The sequence below is a fragment of the Onychostoma macrolepis genome, chromosome 09 (genome assembly GCF_012432095.1).
Source record: "Onychostoma macrolepis isolate SWU-2019 chromosome 09, ASM1243209v1, whole genome shotgun sequence".
Taxonomy (NCBI): domain Eukaryota; kingdom Metazoa; phylum Chordata; class Actinopteri; order Cypriniformes; family Cyprinidae; genus Onychostoma; species Onychostoma macrolepis.
In genome coordinates, this window is record NC_081163.1 from 2,894,365 (window position 1) to 2,918,948 (window position 24,584).

The following is a 24,584-nucleotide window of genomic DNA, read 5'->3' on the forward strand; positions in this document are numbered from 1 at the left end:
CTGGAGTATGTTGTTTTAATTTACCTTATTGAAGACCCAGTGTGTGCACAAATAAAATAAAGAAATTGCAAAATGATATTTAAGAATGATTTAATGAATGAATGTTGCGCACGTCCCCTGTTGTGGGGTCAGTTGCAACATTTCACTTTGTCTATTCAAGTGTAAATTGTACATATATGTACACATGTTGCAGCAATGTGAGTGAGTAGCTGACAGATGTGACTTTATTGTATTAAAAGTTTGGCTTTCTAATACAAACAGTCTCTGAGAAACTAAAGGAAATGCCAAAAGTTTTGCAACTGTCCCCACTCTCAGCTTTCAGATGATGTATAAATCTCAAAAAGTAACCCTATATGACTGGTTTTGTGGTCCAGGGTCACATATATGTATGACATAATTAGGAGACCTATGGGACATATTTTTGTTAGCTGGGCTGCGGCTGTTGCTCCAGGCTAAACTAAGGAATTAAGGAAATTGCAGCGCAGTGACGGAGCGCGCACGCAGTGTATACAGTGGGTGTGGACGTCAGCGCGGGTACGCGGCGTCCTTCCGTGAGCGCGGAAGGTCAGTCAGCGCAACAGACGCGGTGTAAGCGATACTCTCCGAGCGGATCACTACAGCGACACGGTAACCGTACAGTGTTGTTTCTCAGAAGCGGTTCGGCAGAATGAGTTCTGGGCTGGAGAAGCTGCGGATGACGGGCGCGGGCACAGCCATCGCCGCGCTCACGAGCGGAGGAGACGCGCAAGGTCAAGCTGCAGCTGATGCACTCATTACATGCATGCAAACAAATCAAACATTAGACACTGGAACGCTGTTTGAAATTGAATTATAGATCTATATGTATATAATCTACTTTTCTAGTGAATTGCTATATTTCAGACAAATTATTGACCGTGGAGGCTCAAACGTTGAATACATATTAAAATAATCTGAGAGAAAGTCTACAGCTGAGCGCGAGACAGTGAAGGTTGTAGTTCATTGCATATGCATTCCTGTTTACTGTAAAGCGCGTGCATGCGCGCACGTTAACCCTCTGATTCATTTCTACTTATTTCCTTGTTATTCTGAAGAACCCCCCCCCCCCCCAAATACAATATATTGCAATATGGTAATTAAAAGGGCAGGCCTTAAGGTAGTCAATGATGTGCAATGACATTGCTCTGTTAACCTCATTTTTTCTTAAAGTGCCCCTATTATGGGTAATGAAAGGTTCATATTTTGGTTTTGGGAGTCCCCAACAACAGGTTGGCATGCATGCAAGGTCAAAAAACACTTTCATTGTCTTATAATATGCATTTATTTTTACCTTATTTGCTCAACGACTCCCAAACGATTTATTTAAAGATTGTTTGTGAGCGCAGTGCTGCTTTGTGTACAGCGTTACCGGGGAAACAGCTATTTTTAATGCTCCAAAAGCGACACCTAGTGGCAAAGAATGAATCTGCATTTTCATTCTGACCAACGCGAAAAGTTTTACTGTAAATTGAGAAAATATCAATGTTACCATATGGCAACACTGTACCAAAGTGAAATTGAAGTAATGTATTTCCCCATTGGGATTTTTGGTTACACTTTATTTAAAGGGATAGTTCACCCAAAAATGAAAATTCTGTCATTAATTACTCACCCTCATGTCGTTCCAAACCCGTAAGACCTTCGTTCATCTTCGGAACACAAATTAAGGTATTTCTGATGGAATCTGAGAGCTCTCAGACCCTCCATAGACAGCAAGGATATTAGCTACCACGATCAGCGCACAGAAACATAGCAATGACATCAGTAAAATAGTCCATCGTAATAGTTTACGAAGCTACAAGAATACTTTTCGTACACAAAGAAAACAATAATAACATAATTTATTCAGCAATTCTTCTCCCCGAGTTACCGTCTTCCACCATTTTGGAGAATACCCCAGAACGTAATCAATGTAATCAGCGCTGTTTACGTTCAGTAGACAGCACGCGCATGCTGAACGTAAACAACGCTCTCTTATGGGTTTGCAAAGACATGAGGGTCAGTAATTAATGACAAAATTTTTATTTTTGGATGAACTGTCCCTTTAAGGTGTCCTTGTTACACTGTAATTATATATTTAAGCACTGAGTAATATTAATTAACTACATGTATATTACTATATGGTTAGGGTTACAATTAGGGTTTGGTTTAGGATTACTTGCATGTAATTATGCATAAATTAATTGTTATTATAATAGTAAGTACATGTAATATGTGTAACAAGAACACCTTAAAATAAAGTGTTTACAGATTTTTTTATAGATAGTAACATCAACATGCAGTTATTTATTTATTTGAAGTGTTTATTGTAGTGTAGTTTTATTGATGTAGGCATAAGAACATTATTCTTTTCAGAAAATGAATACAGCAATATTTCACGGAAAGGGTCGGCTTTTCCATGTGATGACAATGAGGATGAGTTGGCCTACAGAGACTGTAACGATGAGTGTGTGTGTGTGTGGCAGATTTTGATGGAAATTAAGATTGGATGCATCAATTTCTAAAAGAAATGTGCATTTCAATTGAAAAGAAAATCATAATTTAATAGAAAAAATATATTTTTGGCCATTTTCCATCGTGGTACACTGTTGCCATATGGCAACGTTTTGTCTCCACGGTCAATAATTTGTCTGAAATATAGCAATTTACTAGAAAAGTAGATGTATTTAAAGATATACAAGTATACAGCTTATGTTAATAGATGAATAATGGTAAAGAACATGGTCCAGATCATATTTCAAAATCAGAAAAAAGTAAGAATTTATATTATATTGTGTTGTATTGTATTATTTTTACATGTATGTATTTATTTATCAACATACATTTTACCCTCATTTGCTTATTATCATTAGTGATATGGTCATATACTAGGCCTACATTATTTAAATATATAAAATAAAAACTAATTAAAAATATTAGCAAAAACGTTATTACCTGGATTTTTTTCATTCCATCAGATTATGAATTTGCACTATATTAAAAGCCATAAACTGAATATTCAGCATTCATTAATTTGTGAGCATGCTGGGAAGTGATCATTTATTTAACCTATAGTGTCGTGTGTGATTACTGCTATCTCTCTGTAGGGATGAATGCAGCGATCCGCGCTGTGACCCGGATGGGCATCTATGTGGGCGCCAAGGTGTATCTGGTTTATGAGGTACTGTCATTCATGTTTTCCACTGATCTTTGCTAATATATGAATGATAATGATGTGGTAGAACATTAAACGTGTTTACATGATATATATGAGCATTAATGAGTGTATCTGAATTGATTTCAGGGTTATCAGGGGCTGGTAGATGGAGGAGACAACATTAAACTGGCCAACTGGCAAAGCGTCACCAATATAATTCAGCTGGTAAGAGATTCAATCAGATCTCAACAGAGCTGCAGTTTAGTGCAGAAGACCGTTTAGATCTAGTCAGCAGTGCTGGTTAACAACTCTTAAATGTGTTTGTATCTGAGAGCGCTACAGCTGCAAAAAGACATTTCAACATCTGTTATAAGCATTGATTAAACAACCTGCTGTACAGGGTTGTTATAATTTATTAAAACTAAAATTAAAACTTTTAAAAAAAAAGTTTTGTTACTTGAAATAAAATAAACATTAACTGAAAAATAAATATATATATAATTTTTTTTTTTTTTTTTTCAGTTAATGTTTATTTTATTTCAAGTAAGAAAAATTTTAGTTTGACTTTATGTACTAAAATAACTAAAACATATATATATATATATATATATATATATATATATATATTAGTTTTATTAATTTTTATTTTAGTTTTAGTTTTTTAAGTGTTCTTCGTCTCTGATAAAGCACAACCAAATTTCTTAAACCTAAAAAAAAATTAAATGAAAATGGAAAATATAAAAACAAAAATATTAATTTCTTCTTCTTCTTCTCATTATTATTTTTATTGTTATTATTGCTGTAGTGCAATGTTAGTTTAATATTATTTCAATACTATTATTGTATTTTATTAATATTTCAAATTGGGTTTTATTTTTCAATTTTCATATTAAGTTTAGTTTAACGTTTATAGTTTTTTGTGCTTTTGTGATTTTGATTAGTTTTTTGTTTTGTTTTTATTTAGCTTTAATTTATATAACATTTTAGTAACCGTATTTGTTTAATTCAGAAATCTAATATTTCGATTTGATTTCAGCTCTTTTTGAATGAATGAAAATGATTTTGAATAGTGTTAGTTTTGTTAACGCTCTGGTTGAGTCGAGGGTTTCTGAGGTTGACCTGCAGCTCTTCACTCTTCCTGCTCTTTCTCTTCTGTCTGTTCTGTGTTCTTCAGTTCAGCTGGTAAACTGGTAAGCTGTCCTGCTGCATGTGCTCTGATGTGCTCTTAAACAAAGACTTTAGAATAACAGAGATGTTACATTAACATCTATAGATATGCTGCATTTAAATGCTTTTTTCCATGCATTAGTTTGGTCTTATGATATGCTGTATGCACTTGTCCTGTAAGCAGCGAGTTCGGTCTGAATTGAGCATCAAATTATTACCAACTTGTCCAGCTGACAGAGATCTTAATATTAAGATTTCTATGATTCTGTGATGAAATATGTCCATTATTGTTCTGCCGTTTTTAACATATAATCCTGTTTGAAAGTGTTTATGGAGACTTCTAAAGAGACAGTTGAAGATATGTCATTATTTATTCACCCTCATGTAATTTCAAACCCATTTGCCGTTATTGTTTCAGTGAAATTGTGAAATGATAAACCTCTGCTCTCAAATCTCATTTGCAATCATTGCATTGCGTCAAGTTTGATGTCAAACAGCACTGAGTCACGTGTTGAAACTGAATGTGATGCATCATTGCAACATTTTTTTAATCTGAAAGGACAAGATTAACGTTCTGTTTCTCACACAGAATAACTTTGAATATTTCATTGATTTATTGATTTATTTACTTATTTAACCAGGAAGGTCCCGTTGAAATACAATATCTCTCTTGTACCAGAGAGTCCTTGTCAAGATAGGCAGCAAAGGACAAAGTTATAAAGAAATACATATTATCACCACACAATGAACAAAACACAATTTTCTAAAAACAATGCAAATCCTAGTCAGTTATTAAAACATGTACACTGTTCTATATAAACAGACTTTAAAATATTTTTAAACATAGTGAGAGATGGTACAAATTCCATATGTAATGTACCTTGAAGCTCGTTCCATACATACTGAGCATAATTCATAATTAGAAAAAGCAGATCCGACCTTTTTCTGTATGAAAAATCGGCATCTTAAGGAAGCGTTTATCTGTTGATCTGGTATTATAGATAATTGTGCAGTATGTCAACAAACTAGATATATATACTGTGGTAAATTACCCACCAAAACTTAAAAAAAAAAAAAAAAAATTCTCCATTTTGTCATTTCATATAGATTACAGTAATGTGTGCGGACACTTGTACCAGTAACAAATCATAAAGCAGCATGATAAACTACATCCAGTTTTTTCAAAACATTCAGAGGTTCATGCATATAAATGATATCACCATATAGTCCAATACTGATAGAAGAGTACTTTCTACTATTTTTTTTTTATAAACCTAACCTTTTTTTTAAAAAGACTATCGATATGAGAGCTGTAAGTCAGCTTATATTTGAGCCAGATACCAAGATATATAAGATGCAACCCTTTCAATCTGTTTGAATCATAAAATCATGTAAAAATCATGTATTCAGTTATAGTGCAATATTTACATTTAGTCATTTAGCAGACGCTTTTATCCAATGGAAGCAATCAAAATCAACAAAAGAGCAATGAAATGCAAGTGCTATAACAAGTCTCAGTTAGCCTAACGCAGTACACGTTGCAGGTTTTATATTTTTTTTATTTATATAATAAATAAAAAGAAAATAGAAAAAGAATAGACAAGCTAGTGTTAGTTTTTGGTCATATAGTATAGCAAGTAGTTAGTAAATGAATAGAGTGCAAGTCTTTTTTTTAAAGAATAGAATTAGAATAGAGAGTGCTAGAGTTAGAGGGTGAAATAAATACAGTGCACTGTTACTGATGCCTTTATGGTTCTTCCAGAAACGATTGTGAATCCCTGATTTGGAGAGTTTGTGTATGTCTGCGCTGACTGCTGTGCTTACTTTTCTTTTGAATGCTTGACTCCGATGCATGCGTGTGAACGTTCGGCCGCAGCGCTGACATGCATTTGAACATTTTCCTCTTGTTGAAGCATTGCAATAAACGCCTCTCCATGATTAAAAACACTGGTCAGTAATGCATGATTTGCAGCAGTGCATGTGTTGTTCACTCAGGGAGGAACCGTGATCGGCAGCGCTCGCTGTAAGGCCTTCACCACACGAGAGGGCCGTTTAGCTGCGGCCTTTAACCTGGTCAAACGCGGCATCTCGAACCTGTGTGTGTGTGGAGGAGACGGCAGCCTCACCGGCGCCAACATCTTCCGCTCTGAGTGGAGCGGACTCCTCCATGAGCTGCTGAAGAAAGGTACTGAATCGGGCCCCGTCAAATTCTGTTAGATTTTTCTCCAGAGGCGGACAGTTGTGAAGTATTTGTACTCTGCTGTAAAAGTACTTTTCAAGCATCTGTACTTTATCTTTACTTCACAACATTCCAAAGCATAAAATTGTACTTTTTACTGCATTAATATCATTTAATACGTAATTACATCAGAAATCTAGTACTTTCTTACTTTTACTCAAGTAAAAGTAATTCAGAGATTTAAGAAAGTACTACATTTTAAATGTACTTAAGTATTGCAGGTAAAACAAACAACAGCTTTTATTTATGAAACGTAGTGCAATAAAAAGTATGACATTAGGAATGTAGTGAAGTGTAAAATGTACTTAATAAATACTTCACTACTGTCCGCCTCAGTTTTGTTCCCAAATTCTGTGTTTTCCATTTTCATTTGTTGCATTTTAATTACATTTTAATAATCAAAAAGAATGTCCAAGCAATTGAATTCATTAAACATTAACAGTTTAATAAGTTACTAAAATTGTAACAATAATAATGCTGTGTTTTTCTGTTTTCATTCTTTTTTTCAACATTTCCCCCCAAATTAATCATTTCCCCCATAATTATTAAGCACATTTTACCCTCTTCTGCTCATTATAATTATAGGGTGATATAAATGCCAGACAGGCTCATTATATTTAACTAAAGCCATAAAGAAATACTTCCTTCATTACTTGACATAAAATATGAAAAAAAACTGAAATAAAATATATATTAAAAACGTATTTTACTTCAGCTAGTTTCCAAGGCAACATTTCTCATTTGCATTTAGTTTAACTTGATATAATTAAATTGAATTAAAATTAATGAAAACTATATCCAGATATTGTCACACACTATTAGGAGTTTATGAAATCTCTTTTATTTTCCAAATTCTATGTTTTCCATTTTAATTAGATAATAATAATCAAAAATGATGTCTAAGCAGTTGAATTAATAAAACATTAACAATTTAATAATTTATTTAAAGTTTAACTATAATGGTGCTCTTTGGAAAAAAAAGAAGTGTTTTATTTTTTACAAAATTCTGTGATAATACAGATTTATTATCAAAAATGGTGGCAATCAAATTAATGCATGAAACTGTAATTAATCTTTTCAAATGTAATCAAATATAATTTATTGCAAACAAAGTGCTGGAAAGTGCAAAGTACTTTAGAAACGTTTACTGCCAAAGAACTGTATTTGAACGTCTGACTCGAGCTCATGAACGATGACTCGGGCGAGAAAGCCTCTTCAGGATAAGAAGCTCATAAATCTTTATGAAAGCCGTATCAAAGTCCGTTTAGGGCAAGTCTGTTACTCAGCAACAGTGTTCAGGAAACCATTTTGAAGATACTAACTACTCATAATTTAAAGAAGTTCAACTACAATCATCTATTCTACAAGTCAACAGCAAAACGTATTTCACTTTTATTTAAGTTGTACCACTGAAGGGGCCACATTATTTTAAATATGTAATAAATATTTCTGTTGTTTATTTTACATTTATTGATGTAATTATTTTATTGTAATTTAATTTAAATAATTAATTTTAATATTAATAATTGTTTTATTTATATTTTCCCATTCCCCAAATCATTTTAATATGTTATAAATATTTCTATTTTATATTTTACATTTATGTATTTATTTGATTTTATTTCATTTTAAATCAACTTATTTATTAAATTAGTTAGTTAATATCATTTATTTTTATTTAATATTATTAATTTATTTGTATTTTTGTTTGTTTGTTCTTTGTCTTTTTGTCTGAATGTGACAGCTTTAAAATGAATACGATACAAAATTAATACAAATGGATACAGTAACACTAAATGCAACAAATGTAAAACACCTTAATATATATACCAATATGTTGAAGATATTGATGAAAAGTAGCATTTAACTAAATATTTCACCACAAAATTTTTTTATTTAATTTTAAATAAACTTATTTATTAAATTAGTTAATATAATTTATTTTTATATAATTTATTTTTATTTAATATATATATATATATATATATATTATTATTTTTTTTTTTTTTGCCTGAATTTGACAGCTTTAAAATCAATACAATACAAAATTCATACAAATGGATACAATAACACTAAATGCTACAAATGTAAAACACCTTAATTTATCTACCAATATGTTGAAGATATTGATGAAAAGCCAGTGGATTGTTTTCGATCAGCGTGAGCTGGTCATGTACACTAACGCATCTTCATCTTCTTGGCAGGTCGAATCACGGCAGAAATGGCCAAGAAGCACGGGCACCTGAACATCGTGGGTCTGGTGGGCTCCATCGATAATGATTTCTGTGGAACGGACATGACCATCGGCGCCGATTCGGCCCTCAACCGCATCACAGAGATCATCGACGCCATCACCACCACGGCCACCAGGTCTGAGACACTTCAGAGGAACAGATTATTTTATTTAGAAAATACATCAATCTCACACTGAAATAAAATATAGACAAATTTACAAAAACTACAAAAAATTACTAAAACTTTATCTTACTTTACTTGAAATAAAATATGCTGAATGAAATAAAATATTACAAAAAACTTTTTATCATTTTCGTATTATTTTAATTTAGTTTAATTTAAAAATAATCAAAAAATTAAATAAGTATTAATACAAGTTTTATAGAAATTTAAAAACAAAACTACTAAATATGACAAAACATACAACAGAATTACTAAAACTTAGAAAATGTAAAAAGAAATGTTAACTGAAATAAAAATGTGTAAAAACTATATATAGACGAATTTATAAAAACTACTAAAAATGACAAAAACATAACAAAATAACACATTTTAACTAAAGCTTAACTACACGTAAACGGAAGTAAATTGAAATAAAAAATGTGGTTAATTTGGTTTAACTTGAACTAAAATAACTCTTAAACTGAAATAAAATTAACAAAAACTATATAGACAAATTTACAAAAAGTGCTAAAAATATATATTTTTAAATTACTAAAACTTAACTTTAACTGTTGAAATAAAAGAAATGTTAACTGAAAAAAAAATACTTTTTATTATTTTAATTAGTTTAACTTAAATAGATTTTTAAAAATTAAACCTTATATTTTTCTATTTTTTCTATTTTATTTTTATTTTAAAATTGAAAACTATAGACATTTAAAAATGAACTACTAAATATGACAAAAACAACAGAATTACTAAAACTTTAATTAAAATGAAAATAAAAATGGATAATATAAAAATATGTTAACTGAAATAAAATAAATATAAAACCTTTTTATTTTTTATTATTTTAATTTAGTTTAACTTTATATACTAAAATCTTAAACAAAATTACTAAAACTTTATCTGAAATGAAAATGAAAATGGAAAATATAAAAATAAAAAGTAATTCAAAATATTGATAAAAACTATAATATTATCTCATTGTTATTAAGACAGCTGTAGACTCAGGCCGTGACGAGCGTGATTTCCTGTTGTTGATGAGGGGATTTTTCCTGGTTTCTTCAGAAATGCAGGGAATGTGCTGCACTCTTGTCTCAGCTCGTCTCTTCACTCTTCACACACACAGGGAATGTGTTTAGTATTATGTAATCAGATTCGTCTACAGTATGTTTGGCCCATATATTCTCTGCTCACAGTGTTCTGTTGCCTGTGTTTTTCAGTCATCAGCGCACATTCGTGCTGGAGGTCATGGGCCGACACTGCGGGTGAGTTTCTGTCATGGGAAAATAACAATCAGATAAACACGCTGAGATCTGACAATTCCCTAGCGACCACTCAGAACATTCTTACAGTTCCCTAGCAACTACCCGACACATCTTAGCAACAGTTATATTTTAGTGTTGTTTATACTATTGTAGTATATATCTTAAAATTTTCAGTTAGCATTCATTTTTATATTTTCAGCTTTTGTTTTAATTTTAGTTAAAATTTAACTAATTTTTTTATTAGTTTATTTTTTATATTTATGTATAGCTTTCATTTTTATTTAATTTTTAGTCATTTTAGTAGTGCAACATTTTCAGATTTTTTTTTAAGGTTTTCATCTCATATTTATAATTGATTTCAGCTTTATTTCAATTAACAAAACAATTTTTAATAGTTTTAGTTAACAATAACAACACTGCTTAAATATTAATCAATATTTTATTGATTGATATAATTAATAATAATATATATTTATTCATTTGGATATTTTTCCTATTCCCCAAATTGTAATATGTAATAAATATTTATATATATATATTTTTGTATTTTATATTTATTTATGTATTTGTTTTATTTATTTTACATTTACTTATTTAATTAGTTAATTTAATTTATTAATTTAAATATTAATTTGTTAATATTAATGTCAAATAAATGTATTATTAATTAATATTGATATTGTAAATGTACAATTATTTGCATTTTCGTTTAAGCTTTATATATTATTTATCATTTTTTGTAGTTTTTTTAATATTTCTATACAGCATTAATTATTTTTTATTTCAGTTTTAGTACAGTTTCAGTTAGGTGCTAAGTCAACATTTCTCATTTTTGTTTGTTTTTTTAAGTTCATCTAATATGTACATTTTATTTGATTTCAGCTTCATTTCAATGAACAAAAAGATTTGAATAGTTTTAGTTTTAGCTATCAATAACAACACTGCTTGGCAACCTTTAAAAAAAGAAGAAGCTCTGACTGTGGTGTGCTCTGCTGCAGGTATCTGGCGCTGGTTTCAGCTCTGGCGTCTGGAGCCGATTGGCTCTTTATCCCAGAAGCCCCTCCTGAGGACGGCTGGGAAGAGCTCATGTGCACTCGGCTGGGAGAGGTGAGACAGAAACATGGGACATCAGCAGATGTATCAGTGTCATCAGACAGTTACACTCTTAAAAATAAAGGTTCTTCACAGCGATGCCATAGAAGAACCATTCAGTCAAAGATTCTTTAAAGAACCATCTCTTCCTTACATTTTTATAATGTACATTTTCTTCATGGAACCGTTTAGACAGAAAAGGTTCTTCTATGGTATCGTGACGCACCTTTATTTTTAAGAGTGTAGCAGGCAATTAAATGGTCATTGGTTATTAGAGCACTATTATTTTGCTACTTTTTATATACTATTTTAGTACTTATCAGTATTTTGAATTACTTTTATTTTCATATTTTAAGTTTTCATTTTAAATTTAGTTTTAGCTTTTATCATTTTTGTTAGTTTTTTTTTTTTATGTACGTTTTAGTAATTTAGTGTCTTAAACTTTTTTTATGTAAGTTAATTTTTTTGTAATCAGTCAATTTTTTGATACCTTTTTTAAGTTTTCATCAAAAATTTCTATTTTATTTTATTTCAGCTTTATCTCAATTAATGAAAATGATTTTTAGAGGTGGTGAGTCTTCATTAGCGTCTTTAAACTCTTTCTTTCTTTCTTTCTTTTTATTTTACCTTATTTTTATATATATTTATGTATTTTATATCATGGAAGTTTTTATGTGCTTTTGTCATTTATATTAATTTTTTATGTATATTTCTATTTAGTTTTAATTTATATTTCATTTTAGTAATGGAATTAAAGTACTGAATCCTAAACTTTTTTTTATTAAAGTTCATTTTTAACCAAATGATTACGTTTACATAAAATATTTATATTTTATTTTATTTCAGCTTCATTTCATGAAAATGACTTAAATAATTCTAAAGCAAAACCTTAAGTAATTAACCTGCCTGCATTACGTTGCACAAACAAAAGTCATGTTTAAAGGTCAGATCAGGCAGAAATAACAACAAAGATAAAAACAGCCGTTTCATTTAGAAATAATTGTAGTAACTGAATGCCGGGTGTGTTTCAGAGCCGCAGCAAAGGATCCAGACTGAACATCATCATCATCGCTGAAGGAGCCATCAACAGAAGCAGTCAACCCATCACCTCCAACTACGTCAAAGATGTGAGTTTACATCAGTGTTTTCATATGATTTACCATCAGGTCACACTTATTAAATATTAAGCATTTGTGTTCTAGAAGTGATATTAAGTTGCCTGATACAAAGTCATATTAAATTGCCTTCTGTAGAGCTGCTTTACAGCTGAAATTGAAGTCATTTTATAATCGATGAATTTTGAAACACTTATTTTTCTGTTTATTTTTTTTAAGCTGATTTGTATGAAAGCTTATTGGAACAAAAAAATAAAATAAAATAAAATGTAATTGTGACTTTTATAATGCAATTCTGCCTTTTTTTTCTCAGAATTCTGAGTTTAAATCTCGCAATTTTTCTTTTTTTTCGGAATTCTGAGTTTCAATCTTGCAATTTTACTTTTTTCTCGGAATTCTTAGTTTTAAGGCCCGTTCACACCAAGGACGATAACTATAAAGATAACGATAAAGATATAGTTCTAAAAATCATTCTCAATATTAAAGAATAGCAGAGTCCACACCACAGCTATAATGATAAAGGCACAGAGAAACAATATCGTTGGAATCACTTTCAGAACGATTTTTTCCAGCTGATGAACGATACAAAAATTGTTCGATACAAAATCGTTCGCTGGTGTGGACGCTAATATTGTTATCTTTATAGTTATCTTTATAGTTATCTATATAGTTATCGTCCTTGGTGTGAACGGGCCTTAAATCTCACAATTTAGCTTTTTCTCGGAATTCTGAGTTTACATCGCCATTTCTTCAAACCTAAATTAAAAACGCAATTAAAAACTAAAAAAAAAGCATTTTCTCTTTAATTAGGCAGCTTGACCAGGCACATTAGACGAGTGTAGCTCATGTGTATGAATGAGCATGTGATCTGTAATTGGTGCAGCTGGTGGTGTCTCGGCTGGGATATGACACGCGGGTCACTGTTCTGGGTCACGTTCAACGGGGCGGGACGCCGTCAGCCTTTGACAGAGTGCTGGTAAATAAAGCATTTTAAACCCACAGAATCATTTTCAGTCACGATGTGATTCTCAGTTTTCATGATGTTGAAGAAAGCTTGTGGATGTTTTGATCCTCTGTGTTTTGTCCTGTAGAGCAGTAAGATGGGCGTGGAGGCCGTGGTGGCCCTGCTGGAGGCGGGGCCAGACACTCCTGCCTGTGTGATCGGCCTATCAGGAAACCAGGCTGTGCGTCTCCCGCTAATAGAGGCGGTAGAGATAGTGAGTTTGAGATTTGGTTTTACTTTATTCTAGTTTTATTGCTTTTTTAAACTTGAACTCTTACAGTGTATCTCCCACCAAACACTGAAGGAAAATCAGTTATGTCTGTTGGTTTTCTGCTTATTATTGTTATTTTGCTGCTATTGATATTACAGAACTTCATCATAGTTGGGTCAAATAATCGTCAAAACTTGTATTAAAAGTCTTTTGATATGTGACCCTGAACCACAAAACCAGTCATAAGAGACATTTTTTTGAAATTGAGATTTATACATCATCTGAATAATCTTTCCATTGATGTATGGTTTGTTAGGATCGGACAATATTTGAACTATTTGAAAATCTGGAATCTGAGGGTGCAAAAAAATCTAAATATTGAGAAAATCGCCTTTAAAGTTGTCCAAATGAAGTTCTTAGCTATGCATATTACTAATCAAAAATTAAGTGTTTACGGTAGGAAATTTACCAGAATATCTTCATGAAACATGATCTTTACTTAATATCCTAATGATTTTTGGCATAAAAGAAAAATCGATAATTTTGACCCATACAGTGTATTGTTGGCTATTGCTACAAATATACCCCAGCGACTTATGACTGGTTTTGTGCTCCAGGGTCACATATACCAAACAGTTTGCATTCAACAAGACACATTTGACAACCAGTCTCAAATAATTTCTCACATTTCTATACTATTCTAATATAGTAACACTTTACAATAAAGTCCCTTTAGTTTTGGGGACACTTAACTTCTAGCGATTATCGCCGATTTGATTGCACAGATACTATTTAAACTAAACTGAGCTAGACAATGACATCTCTGAATTCAATAATGAAATGCCTTTAACTGAAAATTGAAAATTGAGTGTTTAATCTTATTATACATTACTGACACTCTATCACCCAATTTGATACTGTTAAGTGCTTTGACACAATCTGTATTGTAAAAGCGCTATATAAATAAAGATGACTTGACTTGACTTAACATTAGTTAATGGATTAACTAACAACGATTATACATTTGTTACAGTATTTATTAATCTTTGTTTACATTAGTTAATAAAAATACAACTGTTCTTTGTTATTTTATATTATTACAGGTCCATTAAATAATATTAACAGTTACAACTTTTGATTTTAATAATGTGCCAGTAAATGTTAAAAAATTTACATAAATTAAAGCATTCGTAAATGCTTCAAAAGTATTTTTATTGTTAATGAATGTAGTTAACACATAAAACTGCATTGTACACTGTTACCTCACTGTAACCACTGTTTTTATTCATATTTTGAATTAGCAGTTAGTAATTTTATGTGCTTTTGTCATTTTTTGTTGTATTATTTTATATTTATATATATAATATAATTTAATTAAATATTTCTGTTTAGCTTTAATTTATTTTTTCAGGTTTAGTTACTTTTCACCAGTGTTCGCTCAGATAATCTTCAAAAAATCTCTAAAAGTCTTGTGATGTACAAAGCAGTTCATGTGCAAAAAATAATGAATTTGACAACCAGTCTCAAATAATTTCTCTCATTATAAAGAGAATCCTTTGACTCTGTTTTTTTTAAAGACTAAAGAGGTTCAGAGGGCCATGAATGAAAAGCGTTTTGAAGAGGCCATCCAGCTACGGGGCAGGTGAGATTCACATGATCATTATCTGCGCTCATTAGCAGATAAACCTGCAGAGGTCAAAGTTTCAGCTGACTGTTTTCCACATAAATGAGTAATAATGGATCAAATGATGTTGTTTACAGGAGTTTTGAGAACAACTGGAACATTTATAAGTTGCTGGCCTATCAGAAACCTGCTGTGGTCCCGGTAACACATCAACACTACAGCGTCACGACTTCAACCCTCATTTTACAGCAGCATATACTCAAAAGTTTATTAAAATAAAAAAATACAAAATTAGGGTCCTAAGAAATTTCTTTTAGTTTTCCCAAATTCTTTGTTTACTGTTTTAATTTTCTGGGTTCTGTTTTAATTGTTTAATTAACTAGCTTAACTAAAAAGCTTTTAAAATTGTATTTTATTTCAGTTACATTTTAAATATCAAAAAGCATGTCTAATAACAATTTAATAATTTATTACAATTTTTACAATAATAGAGTCCAATGAAATTTATTATATTTTTCAGAAAATAATTTTAGTTCAGTTTTTGTAATTTTGTTATGTGCTTTTGTCATTTTTAGTTTTTTATATATATATATAGTTTTATTAATTTTATTTCAATTTTAGTTTTAGTTGTTTTAGTACATCAAGTAAAACTAGTTGAAATATTTGTTTTGTTTGTTTCAGTTACATTTTTTTAAATATCAAAAAGCATGTCTAATCAGTTGAATTCATAAAACCATAACAATGTACTAATTTATTACAATTTTTACAATAATAGGGCCCTATGAAATGTATTATATTTTTCAGAAATTTTCTGTATTTATGATTTAATAGATATTTATTATCAAACACAGTGGTAATCAAATGAATGCTGTCATTAACAATTTAATTAATATTTTCAAAATGTAATCAAATGAAAATTATGCCATATACACGGCTGTAAATCTTTTCGTTCCAAGTCATTTATTGCTACTGGAATTAAACAGCTATCAAGATTTATGGATCATAAAATGCTAATCTTAACCGCCGGACTATGGTACTGTGAACTCTGTAGTTGTTTTGACACTCTTTAGTTAGTTTTGTAACAACAGTGGTTTGAGAATGAAAGCATATATGAATTTTTCAAGATAAAGGTTAAATACTGAATATATATTATATTTTGTCTATTTCAGATGCACAGATCCTCACAGACTGTTTGGTGAAAGTCTGGTTGGTTAGCTGATAATCCGTTATATCTGACTGGTTTTTGTCTTTTTTCCTCAGAGCCAGAACTCCATCGCCATCCTGAATGTTGGAGCTCCGGCCGCGGGCATGAACGCTGCGGTGCGGTCGGCTGTGAGGGTCGGTCTGGCCACAGGACACCGGGTTTACATCGTTAGTGATGGCTTCGAGGGTCTGGCCAATGGAGCGGTAATGAGCAATGCATTCGAATAAGATCTTCAGTTATTTTGTATCAGTTTATTAGTGCCAAGAGACTGACCTATGACTGAAACTGTTATTTTAGATATGATTAGTTATATGATTATAGTTTTTAGAAATGTTTAAATTTTTTTATTTGCCATTTTCATTTTAGGTAAAGTTTTAGTCATTTTGTTTTGTGTTTTTGTCATTTTTAGTAGAAATGCATGTCCTTAGCCTATTTTATACAAAAAATGCACCAAAACATGTAAGTAGGGCCTATAAAATCCATTAATTTTTTTCCCAAATTCTGTTTAAATTTTTCTGTATTACATTTTAAATTAAATTTTAGCAATAAAAAAGCATGTCTAATTAATTGAAATCATAAAAATGATACAATTTCACCTCAAATTTATTATTATTATTATTATAAAAATAAAAAATAAAGATTTTCAGGGCCCTATGAAATCTTTTTTATTTTTTATTAAATTAAATTTTAAAGTTTAAAAACATGGCAAATCAATTGAATTCATAAAACATTAACAATTTAATAATTTATTTAACATTTTCAGTAAATAATATTGACCTAAAAAATGTTTTATTTTTTCAAATATTCTTGTCTTGTCTGTTTACATTTTTCTGTATTTATAATTTAATACAAATTTATGATAAAAATGGTAATTAAATCAAGGTATAAAACTTATTAAAATGTAAATTAACTAAAAATGTCGCAGTTCCTTTTATTTTTTGGCAAACAAAGTTTAACAACTGATAAAATTAAAAGCTTTACTCTTAAAATTAAAACATGAAAGAAAAATAAATATTATTATTACTCCTACTACTACTTTGAGAAGTACATTCTACTGCACAGTAGCAATATATTTCTGTCACAGTTCACTTCAAGTTGACCCAGACTTTTATTTTGAAGGGTTCTGCATTGCAAGACTTTAAATAAGAATGAACTAGGCCTGTTTTATCCCATCTCTTTCTGTTTTTGTAAAGAATAATGATAGTAATACTTATATCAATATGAATGAAATAACAGCATGATGTTACACAGGTGAATGAAGTGGAGTGGAATCAGGTGGCCGGCTGGACGGGTCAGGGCGGCTCTCTGCTGGGAACTAAACGGTTAGTCGCCTTTACTAATCGATGCATTTTCACACACTCTTTCATCTTTTATCTTTGAAACTGAGCTTTTGTTCCCTCAATATTGTCCAGAACCCTCCCAAGCACCTGCATGGAGAAACTAGTGGAAAATCTCAGCAAGTTCAGCATCCAGTCACTGCTCGTCGTTGGTGGTTTTGAGGTATAGAGTAAAACTTGACTGTGTTTTGATGCAATACAATGCAGTTTGATGCACTTAAATAAGCAGTTCACCCACAAATGACGGTTTTGTCATCATTTCCAACCTGTATGATGTTCCATGAAACACAAAATGAGATATCAGATGATGTCCGAGCCACTCTTTATGATATCTGACTGTATTTTCCATCACGTCCAGGCGTATGAGGGCATCCTGGAGTTGGTTGAAGCGAGAGGACGGTATGATGAATTATGTATTCCCATGTGCATCATCCCTGCCACCATCAGCAACAACGTGCCAGGAACAGACTTCAGTCTGGGCAGCGATACCGCGGTTAATGCAGCGATGGCCGTGAGTACAGGACACACGACACTCGTGAACACTCTTATATTCTCGTTTTCTCATTTGCTCTAACTGAAATTTTACTAGAAAACTACAAGTCACTGGAAAAGACTGTGTTTCAAAACCTAATGAGCCGCCTACAGTGTTATTTTAGTTTCATTGAGATACTATTATAGCTTTATAAAAATTTTGAATTAGTTATTTTTCATTTTTAGTTAAATTTAAGTAATTTTGTTGTGTTGTCATGTTTATTTTATTTTTTTAAATATGTCTGTAGTTTTTTTAATCATTTTTATTTCAGTTTTAGTTATTTAGTACATCAAGTTAAACTGAATGAAAATAAATGTTTCTTTAGTAACTAGCTGAAATAAAGTAAATTTATATTTTTTAGATTTTATTTCAATTAACATTTATTTAATTTAAAATATTTTTTTTTTATGTTTGTAGTTTTAATTTTACTTAACTATAATTACCCTGCTACATATTCAGGGCATATGATGCACCAACACAAATACGTTTTTATTAATATTTTGAATTAGTTTTACTTTCCTTTTATTTTCTTAATGATTTTGTTGTGTTTTAATGTGTATGTCTATATAGTTCTTAACATTTCTTTCAAATAACATTTTTTTTGTTTTTAGTTTTAGTTAACTCTAATAATCCTGCTACATAGGCAGCATTTTAGGAAACACAAATTATCTTCCAGAAAAATAAGTGTATATACAATAAGTAATAATAAATATGATTTTAAGATGCCATCTTTTACCTTATGCTAAGACAGCATTGCATGCATGCATTATTTGCAGTCAAGGCAATAAAAATGCATCCAAAATAGCAGACAAAGTCAGAAAAATGGCAATTATAAATGCAAAAACAATAAAAACTAACCATACAATTTGACCTAATATTTATGTACACTGTGTATTTTAACAAATATCATTTTGAAAGATTGTATATCATTTTTAGTTTTTGTTTGTTTGTTTTATTATTGTTACATTATTGTATTCAATGAATTTAAGCATTGTTATTTAGGCCTATTTTGAATGTAATTATTCTCGAGTTTGCCGTGAATATATGCTGATATGGTGTAAAATGTTAAATAAATGATATGTTTCCCGTATATTTTGGCCTGGCTTGCAATGCCAAGGTCATGGGTACGATTCCCAGGAAATGCATGAACTTTTAAAATGCATACCATTATATGCATGCAATGCAAGTCGCTTTGCATGAAAGCATCTGATAAATTTAAAATGTTGATTTACTTTTATGCTTACTAGAGTACTAGGTTTTGAAACTGCTTGTATCTGAAGTCACCAGGCAAATCTTACTCCCTTCATTGCATGAGCTTTAAATAAAGATGCAGTTTGTGTTATTGATTCACTGCATCCAGTGTCCGGTTATTGATCTGAAATGTGTATTTGTTTTTTGAAGAGCTGTGATAAGATCAAGCAGTCGGCCACAGGGACCAAGAGGAGGGTATTTGTGGTGGAGACTATGGGGGGATACAGCGGTTATCTGGCAACCACCACAGGCATCGCTGTCGGTGCGGACGCCGCTTATATTTTTGAAGAACCATTCAACATTCATGACCTCAAGGTGAGTAACACTCATGACACTCCTCACATCTGCTCATTCTAGAAGAAGAAATGCTGTTTTTTTGTAAATTAAGAATGTTTCGCTGTTGGTGTGACACTTTTTTAGACCAATGTGGAGCATTTGACAGAGAAAATGAAGAAGGACATTCAGAGAGGTCTGGTGCTGAGGTAAATCTGTCCACCTTTTGGTCTGCAACACATTTTTAGATTCCTAAATTATTGCATCCACATCACAGAATCAATATGTAACCTATGCTTAAGGATCACACTGTCAAAAAAAATATTGGATATGGGATTATATTATATTTATGTAAAATTATAAATAAATTATATGGGATATTTAAGATTTTTTTTTAAATGTTTTTGAAAGTATTTTCTGCTCAACAAGAATGCTTTTAATTGATTAAAAAAAATAAAACAAAAACAAAACGTAAAAATTATGAAATATTATTACAATTTAAAATAACTATTTTCTATGTGAATATATTGTAAATTGTAATTTATTTTTGTGAGTAAATGCTGAATTTTCAGCGTCATTACTCCAGTCTTCAGTGTCACATGATCTGTTTCTGTTCAACCAATTCTATTGACAAGAGCTGAAACTGTTGCACCGCTGCAATTCACATACTGTTTTAATCACAAGAGGATTACATATTCATATACAGGTATAGACATGAAAATAAATCATTTAAAAAACTATTAAATACTGTAAAATAAGATACAGTAACTCCCATTAATCTCCCCTGATCTCTGGTCAACTCATGTGGGTTGAGTTGGAATTTAAACCTTTACATTTACATTTTTTTATCCAAAGCGACTTACAGAAAAGAAACAAAAGAAATTTGTCAAAGACAAAGCAGTTTTTGTAATACACAGTGCCAAGTTTACTGATGTAAAAGGCTTTCAGTTATGAATGACTGTTTACCTCAGTAATTAAATTTAGTATCTAATGACAGCTTATTGAATGTATGAATAATGAAACAATTTGTATTTCTTTAATTATTTTTTAAAGGAATAGTTCACCCAAAAATGAAAATTTGCTGAATGAGTTTTTCTTCATCAGATTTGGAGAAATGTAGCATTGCATCATTTGCTCAGCAATGGATGCTCTGCAGTGAATGGGTGCCGTCAGAATGAGAGTCCAAACAGCTGATAAAAACATCACAATAATCCACACCACTCCAGTCCATCAGTTAACATCTGAGAAGACAAAAGCTGCACGTTTGTAAGAAACAAATCCATCCTTCAAACTAAAATAAGAGTCCATAATCCTTAATAACGCTTCCTCCAGTGAAAAAGAGGTCTAGTCTGAATCAGGAGAGAAATCTGCACAGATCAAGCACCGTTTACAAGCCAAAACAGTCCAAAACAGCTCTAAACATATATGTGGGTGGTTTTTGATGTGAGAAACAACAGGATATGGACTTTTTCTCTGGAGAGATGGATTACAGACTCGTATTTTAGCCAGAAACAACAGTTTGAAGTAAAAAATGTGTTAATGATGGATTTGTTTCTTACAAACACACAGCTTTTGTCTTCTCCAGATGTTAACTGATGGACTGGAGTGGTGTGGATTATTGTGATGTTTAACAGCTGTTTGGACTCTCAGTCTGACGGCACCCATTAACGGGGGTGGGGGGGTTGTGAACTTCATTTTTGGGTGAACTACTTCCTTTATTTTGTGGCATTATCTTTGAGACTTAGCTTAATGAGACTGTAAATGTGAAACCGCTCTATTTTCAGGAATGAGAAGTGTCATGAGCACTACACCACTGATTTCATCCATAAGCTGTACTCTGCTGAGGGGAAAGGCGTCTTCGACTGTAGGGTGAATGTCCTGGGACACCTGCAGCAGGTACAGACTCATGCTTTATCACTGAAATAATTGTTTCAACAACAACTCTGATCCAAAACTAGGGGTAATAGTCAATTTATGATTTGTTTCAATATATTTTATTAACTAAACCACTATTCATCAAATATTCAAAAACTTTAGTGCATCAAATGCATTAAAGTCTTTCGATTTCTAAACATGCATTGATTATAATAGTGTAAAAGTTGATCCAAAAATTTTTCATGGGGGGGAAAATCATGGATTATTTAAAGTACAATTATGGTGCATTATTAAAAAATTTAGGAGAGAACAACATTGCGATTTCACTCTGAAAGAAATAGAGATGCAGCATTTGAATTTTTGAATAATTTGAAAGTTTTCTAATGTTGTTTCTCTGATATCAACAGGGTGGAGTGCCAACACCCTTTGACAGAAACTATGGCACTAAATTGGGCGTTCGAGCCGTGCAATGGCTGACAGAGAAGATGACCGACAGTTTTAGACAAGGTGAGAGGACGCTTGCATGCTCAATGAAACATCTGTTATCCAGATTCAATTCCCAGTAATTGAGCAGCAGCAGTCGAGACAGTGCTGTGAAGCCTGAACCCCAGATGTGTGTGTTTGTGTCTGCAGGTCGTGTGTTTGTGAACACCCCTGACACGGCCTGTGTGGTCGGCCTGTATAAGAAGGTTCTGACCTTCAGTCCTGTCACTGAGCTGAAGGAGCTGACGGACTTTAAGTGAGTGACTCTGACAATTACATACAGTACACAGTTCTTTATTTCCCACATACGGTACATATTATATACAACTAAGGACAAACACACACATAATAAAAAATTGAATATTAAAAAATCAAGAAATATGATATGAAAATAAAATATAATAGAGAAAAAGAATAAAGAAGACATTTTTTATGCAAAATATACAAAACTGTGTATATTTATATATTTATTACTTCACATACTACATACTACTTCCACAACCAGTTAATATCAACCATAATATCATAATGGTCGATTTAAGCAAAGATATTTAGATACAGATAAACAACTAATCTAAATTTAAAAAAACTTAATTGTGACTTTTTTATCTCATAATTCTGACTGTTTCTTGTAATTATTTCACATCTCACAATCTTTTTTGTCTCATTTTTATCTCACAATTCTGAGAAATAATTCATTATTTAATTATAATAATAATTAATTATAATTATATTATATTTAATTATAAAAATAATAATTCAATAAAATAATTATTGTCTGAATTATAATTATATTAAAATATTGTCTGAGTTATGAGATATAAGCTCTAAGTGCAGGAAAAAGAAAGAACTGTGAGATAAAAAGTTGCGATTACCTTTATTTTTTTAGGCTTTCATAAGAACGACACTGATTTGAAATCCTAAAAAAAATAATTGTTATAATGAACCAGGTATAAGAGTGTGGATCTAAATTTAAAAATGTTAAATATCTACATAGTACACATAGTAGACAATATAGACATCTATATGTCTATATTTATAATTTTTATTAGATTTATTGATTTTAAGCAAAGATTTTTATATTTTCTGCTTTCACTTTACTTTTAGTTAAGGCTTTAGTAATTTTGTTGTATGTTTTTGTCATATATACAGTATATATATATATATATATATATATATATATATATATATATATATAGCATTTTGTAGTTTTAGATTATTTAGTTGTAGTTTTTAGTATTTAGTTTTATTTATTTAATTTTTTTAAGTTAATGTTTATTATTTCAATTTAAAAAGTGTATGGTTTTAGTTAACTATAATAATCCTGTAAATTAATATTCATTTTGGAAAATGCTTAAAAATGCACATTCTCATGAAATGAAGGAAAATCTGTTTTATTCTGTTTGGATAAGTGTCTTGCAATTCAATCAAGTTGCTACTACCACAAATTATAGCGCTTTCTATAGTGCATTCAAACTGTAATAGCAGGCTCCATCATAACATAGTTCACTCATGCATAATGACATGACAAACTATTATCAGTAAAGCGCTCCTCTCGCCCTGCAGACACCGGATGCCCAAGACGCAGTGGTGGCTGAACCTCAGACTGATGCTGAAGATGTTGGCCAAGTATCAGACATCCTTCAATGAATATGTGACGGGAGAGATCGAACACGTGACCCGCCGCTCTCTCAGCATAGACACCGGGATTTAAATCCACACTCCGCCAGTGCTATCCATCAGCAAACACAACTAACTGCCACTCCTCCGTGAAAACGGGTAAATGTCTGATCCTTTAGTGAGTAAAGGAGGCTGACTCCAGATTTGTGCCTAAACCTGATGTATTAGAGGCCTGTATTTGCAGCATGTTTACACTGAACTCATGCAGTGTCAAAACTAGATAACTTCCGTTATAATCATAACTAAATATTAATATAATTATAATTATTAATTATAATATAATTATTAACTGTTTCCTGATAAGTTGGCATCATTTTGTTTACAAATCTCATATGTGTGAATTGATCACTATTAGTTTTATTTGTTATGTGTTTGGACCATTTCATCAAATCCAGCTTGTGATGTTTCTCATCTTTAATTAAAATCATATAGCTTTTGTCCATATATATATATATATATTGGGGGCCAGAAGTTTGGAATTATTAAGATTTTCAAATGTTTTTGAAAGAGGTCTCTTCTGTTGACCAAGGTTGCATTTATTTGATGAAAAATAGTGGAAAAAATAGTTAATTATTACAATTTAAAATAACTGTTTTCTTTGTGAATATAAGTTCAAATGTAATTTATTCCTGTGAATCAAAGCTGAATGTTCAGCATCATTGCTCCAGTCTTCAGT

At 31.1% G+C, this 24,584-nt stretch overlaps 1 protein-coding gene across 1 annotated transcript; it reads left to right on the forward strand.

The window, feature by feature from the left end:
- Positions 1-496: 496 nt before the first annotated feature.
- Positions 497-24,488, forward strand: pfkla (phosphofructokinase, liver a). Its single transcript, XM_058787084.1, has 22 exons — positions 497-749; positions 3,105-3,178; positions 3,302-3,379; positions 6,317-6,506; positions 8,765-8,930; positions 10,184-10,228; positions 11,227-11,335; positions 12,352-12,447; positions 13,319-13,411; positions 13,527-13,652; positions 15,227-15,291; positions 15,411-15,474; positions 16,534-16,680; positions 17,729-17,799; positions 17,890-17,977; positions 18,173-18,325; positions 19,748-19,912; positions 20,018-20,079; positions 21,655-21,766; positions 22,153-22,252; positions 22,379-22,484; positions 23,795-24,488. Exons 1-22 carry the CDS (start codon positions 668-670, stop codon positions 23,940-23,942), a joined length of 2,340 nt encoding a protein of 779 aa, XP_058643067.1. The 5' UTR covers positions 497-667; the 3' UTR covers positions 23,943-24,488.
- Positions 24,489-24,584: the final 96 nt, after the last annotated feature.

Excerpts from the sequence above, each read along its gene's own strand:
- pfkla (XM_058787084.1), top strand. The coding sequence starts at position 668 with ATGAGTTCTGGGCTGGAGAAGCTGCGGATGACGGGCGCGGGCACAGCC. Across the intron at positions 8,931-10,183 it reads ATCACCACCACGGCCACCAG|TCATCAGCGCACATTCGTGC; the intron begins GTCTGAGACACT and ends TGTGTTTTTCAG. Across the intron at positions 17,978-18,172 it reads TCGTCGTTGGTGGTTTTGAG|GCGTATGAGGGCATCCTGGA; the intron begins GTATAGAGTAAA and ends CATCACGTCCAG.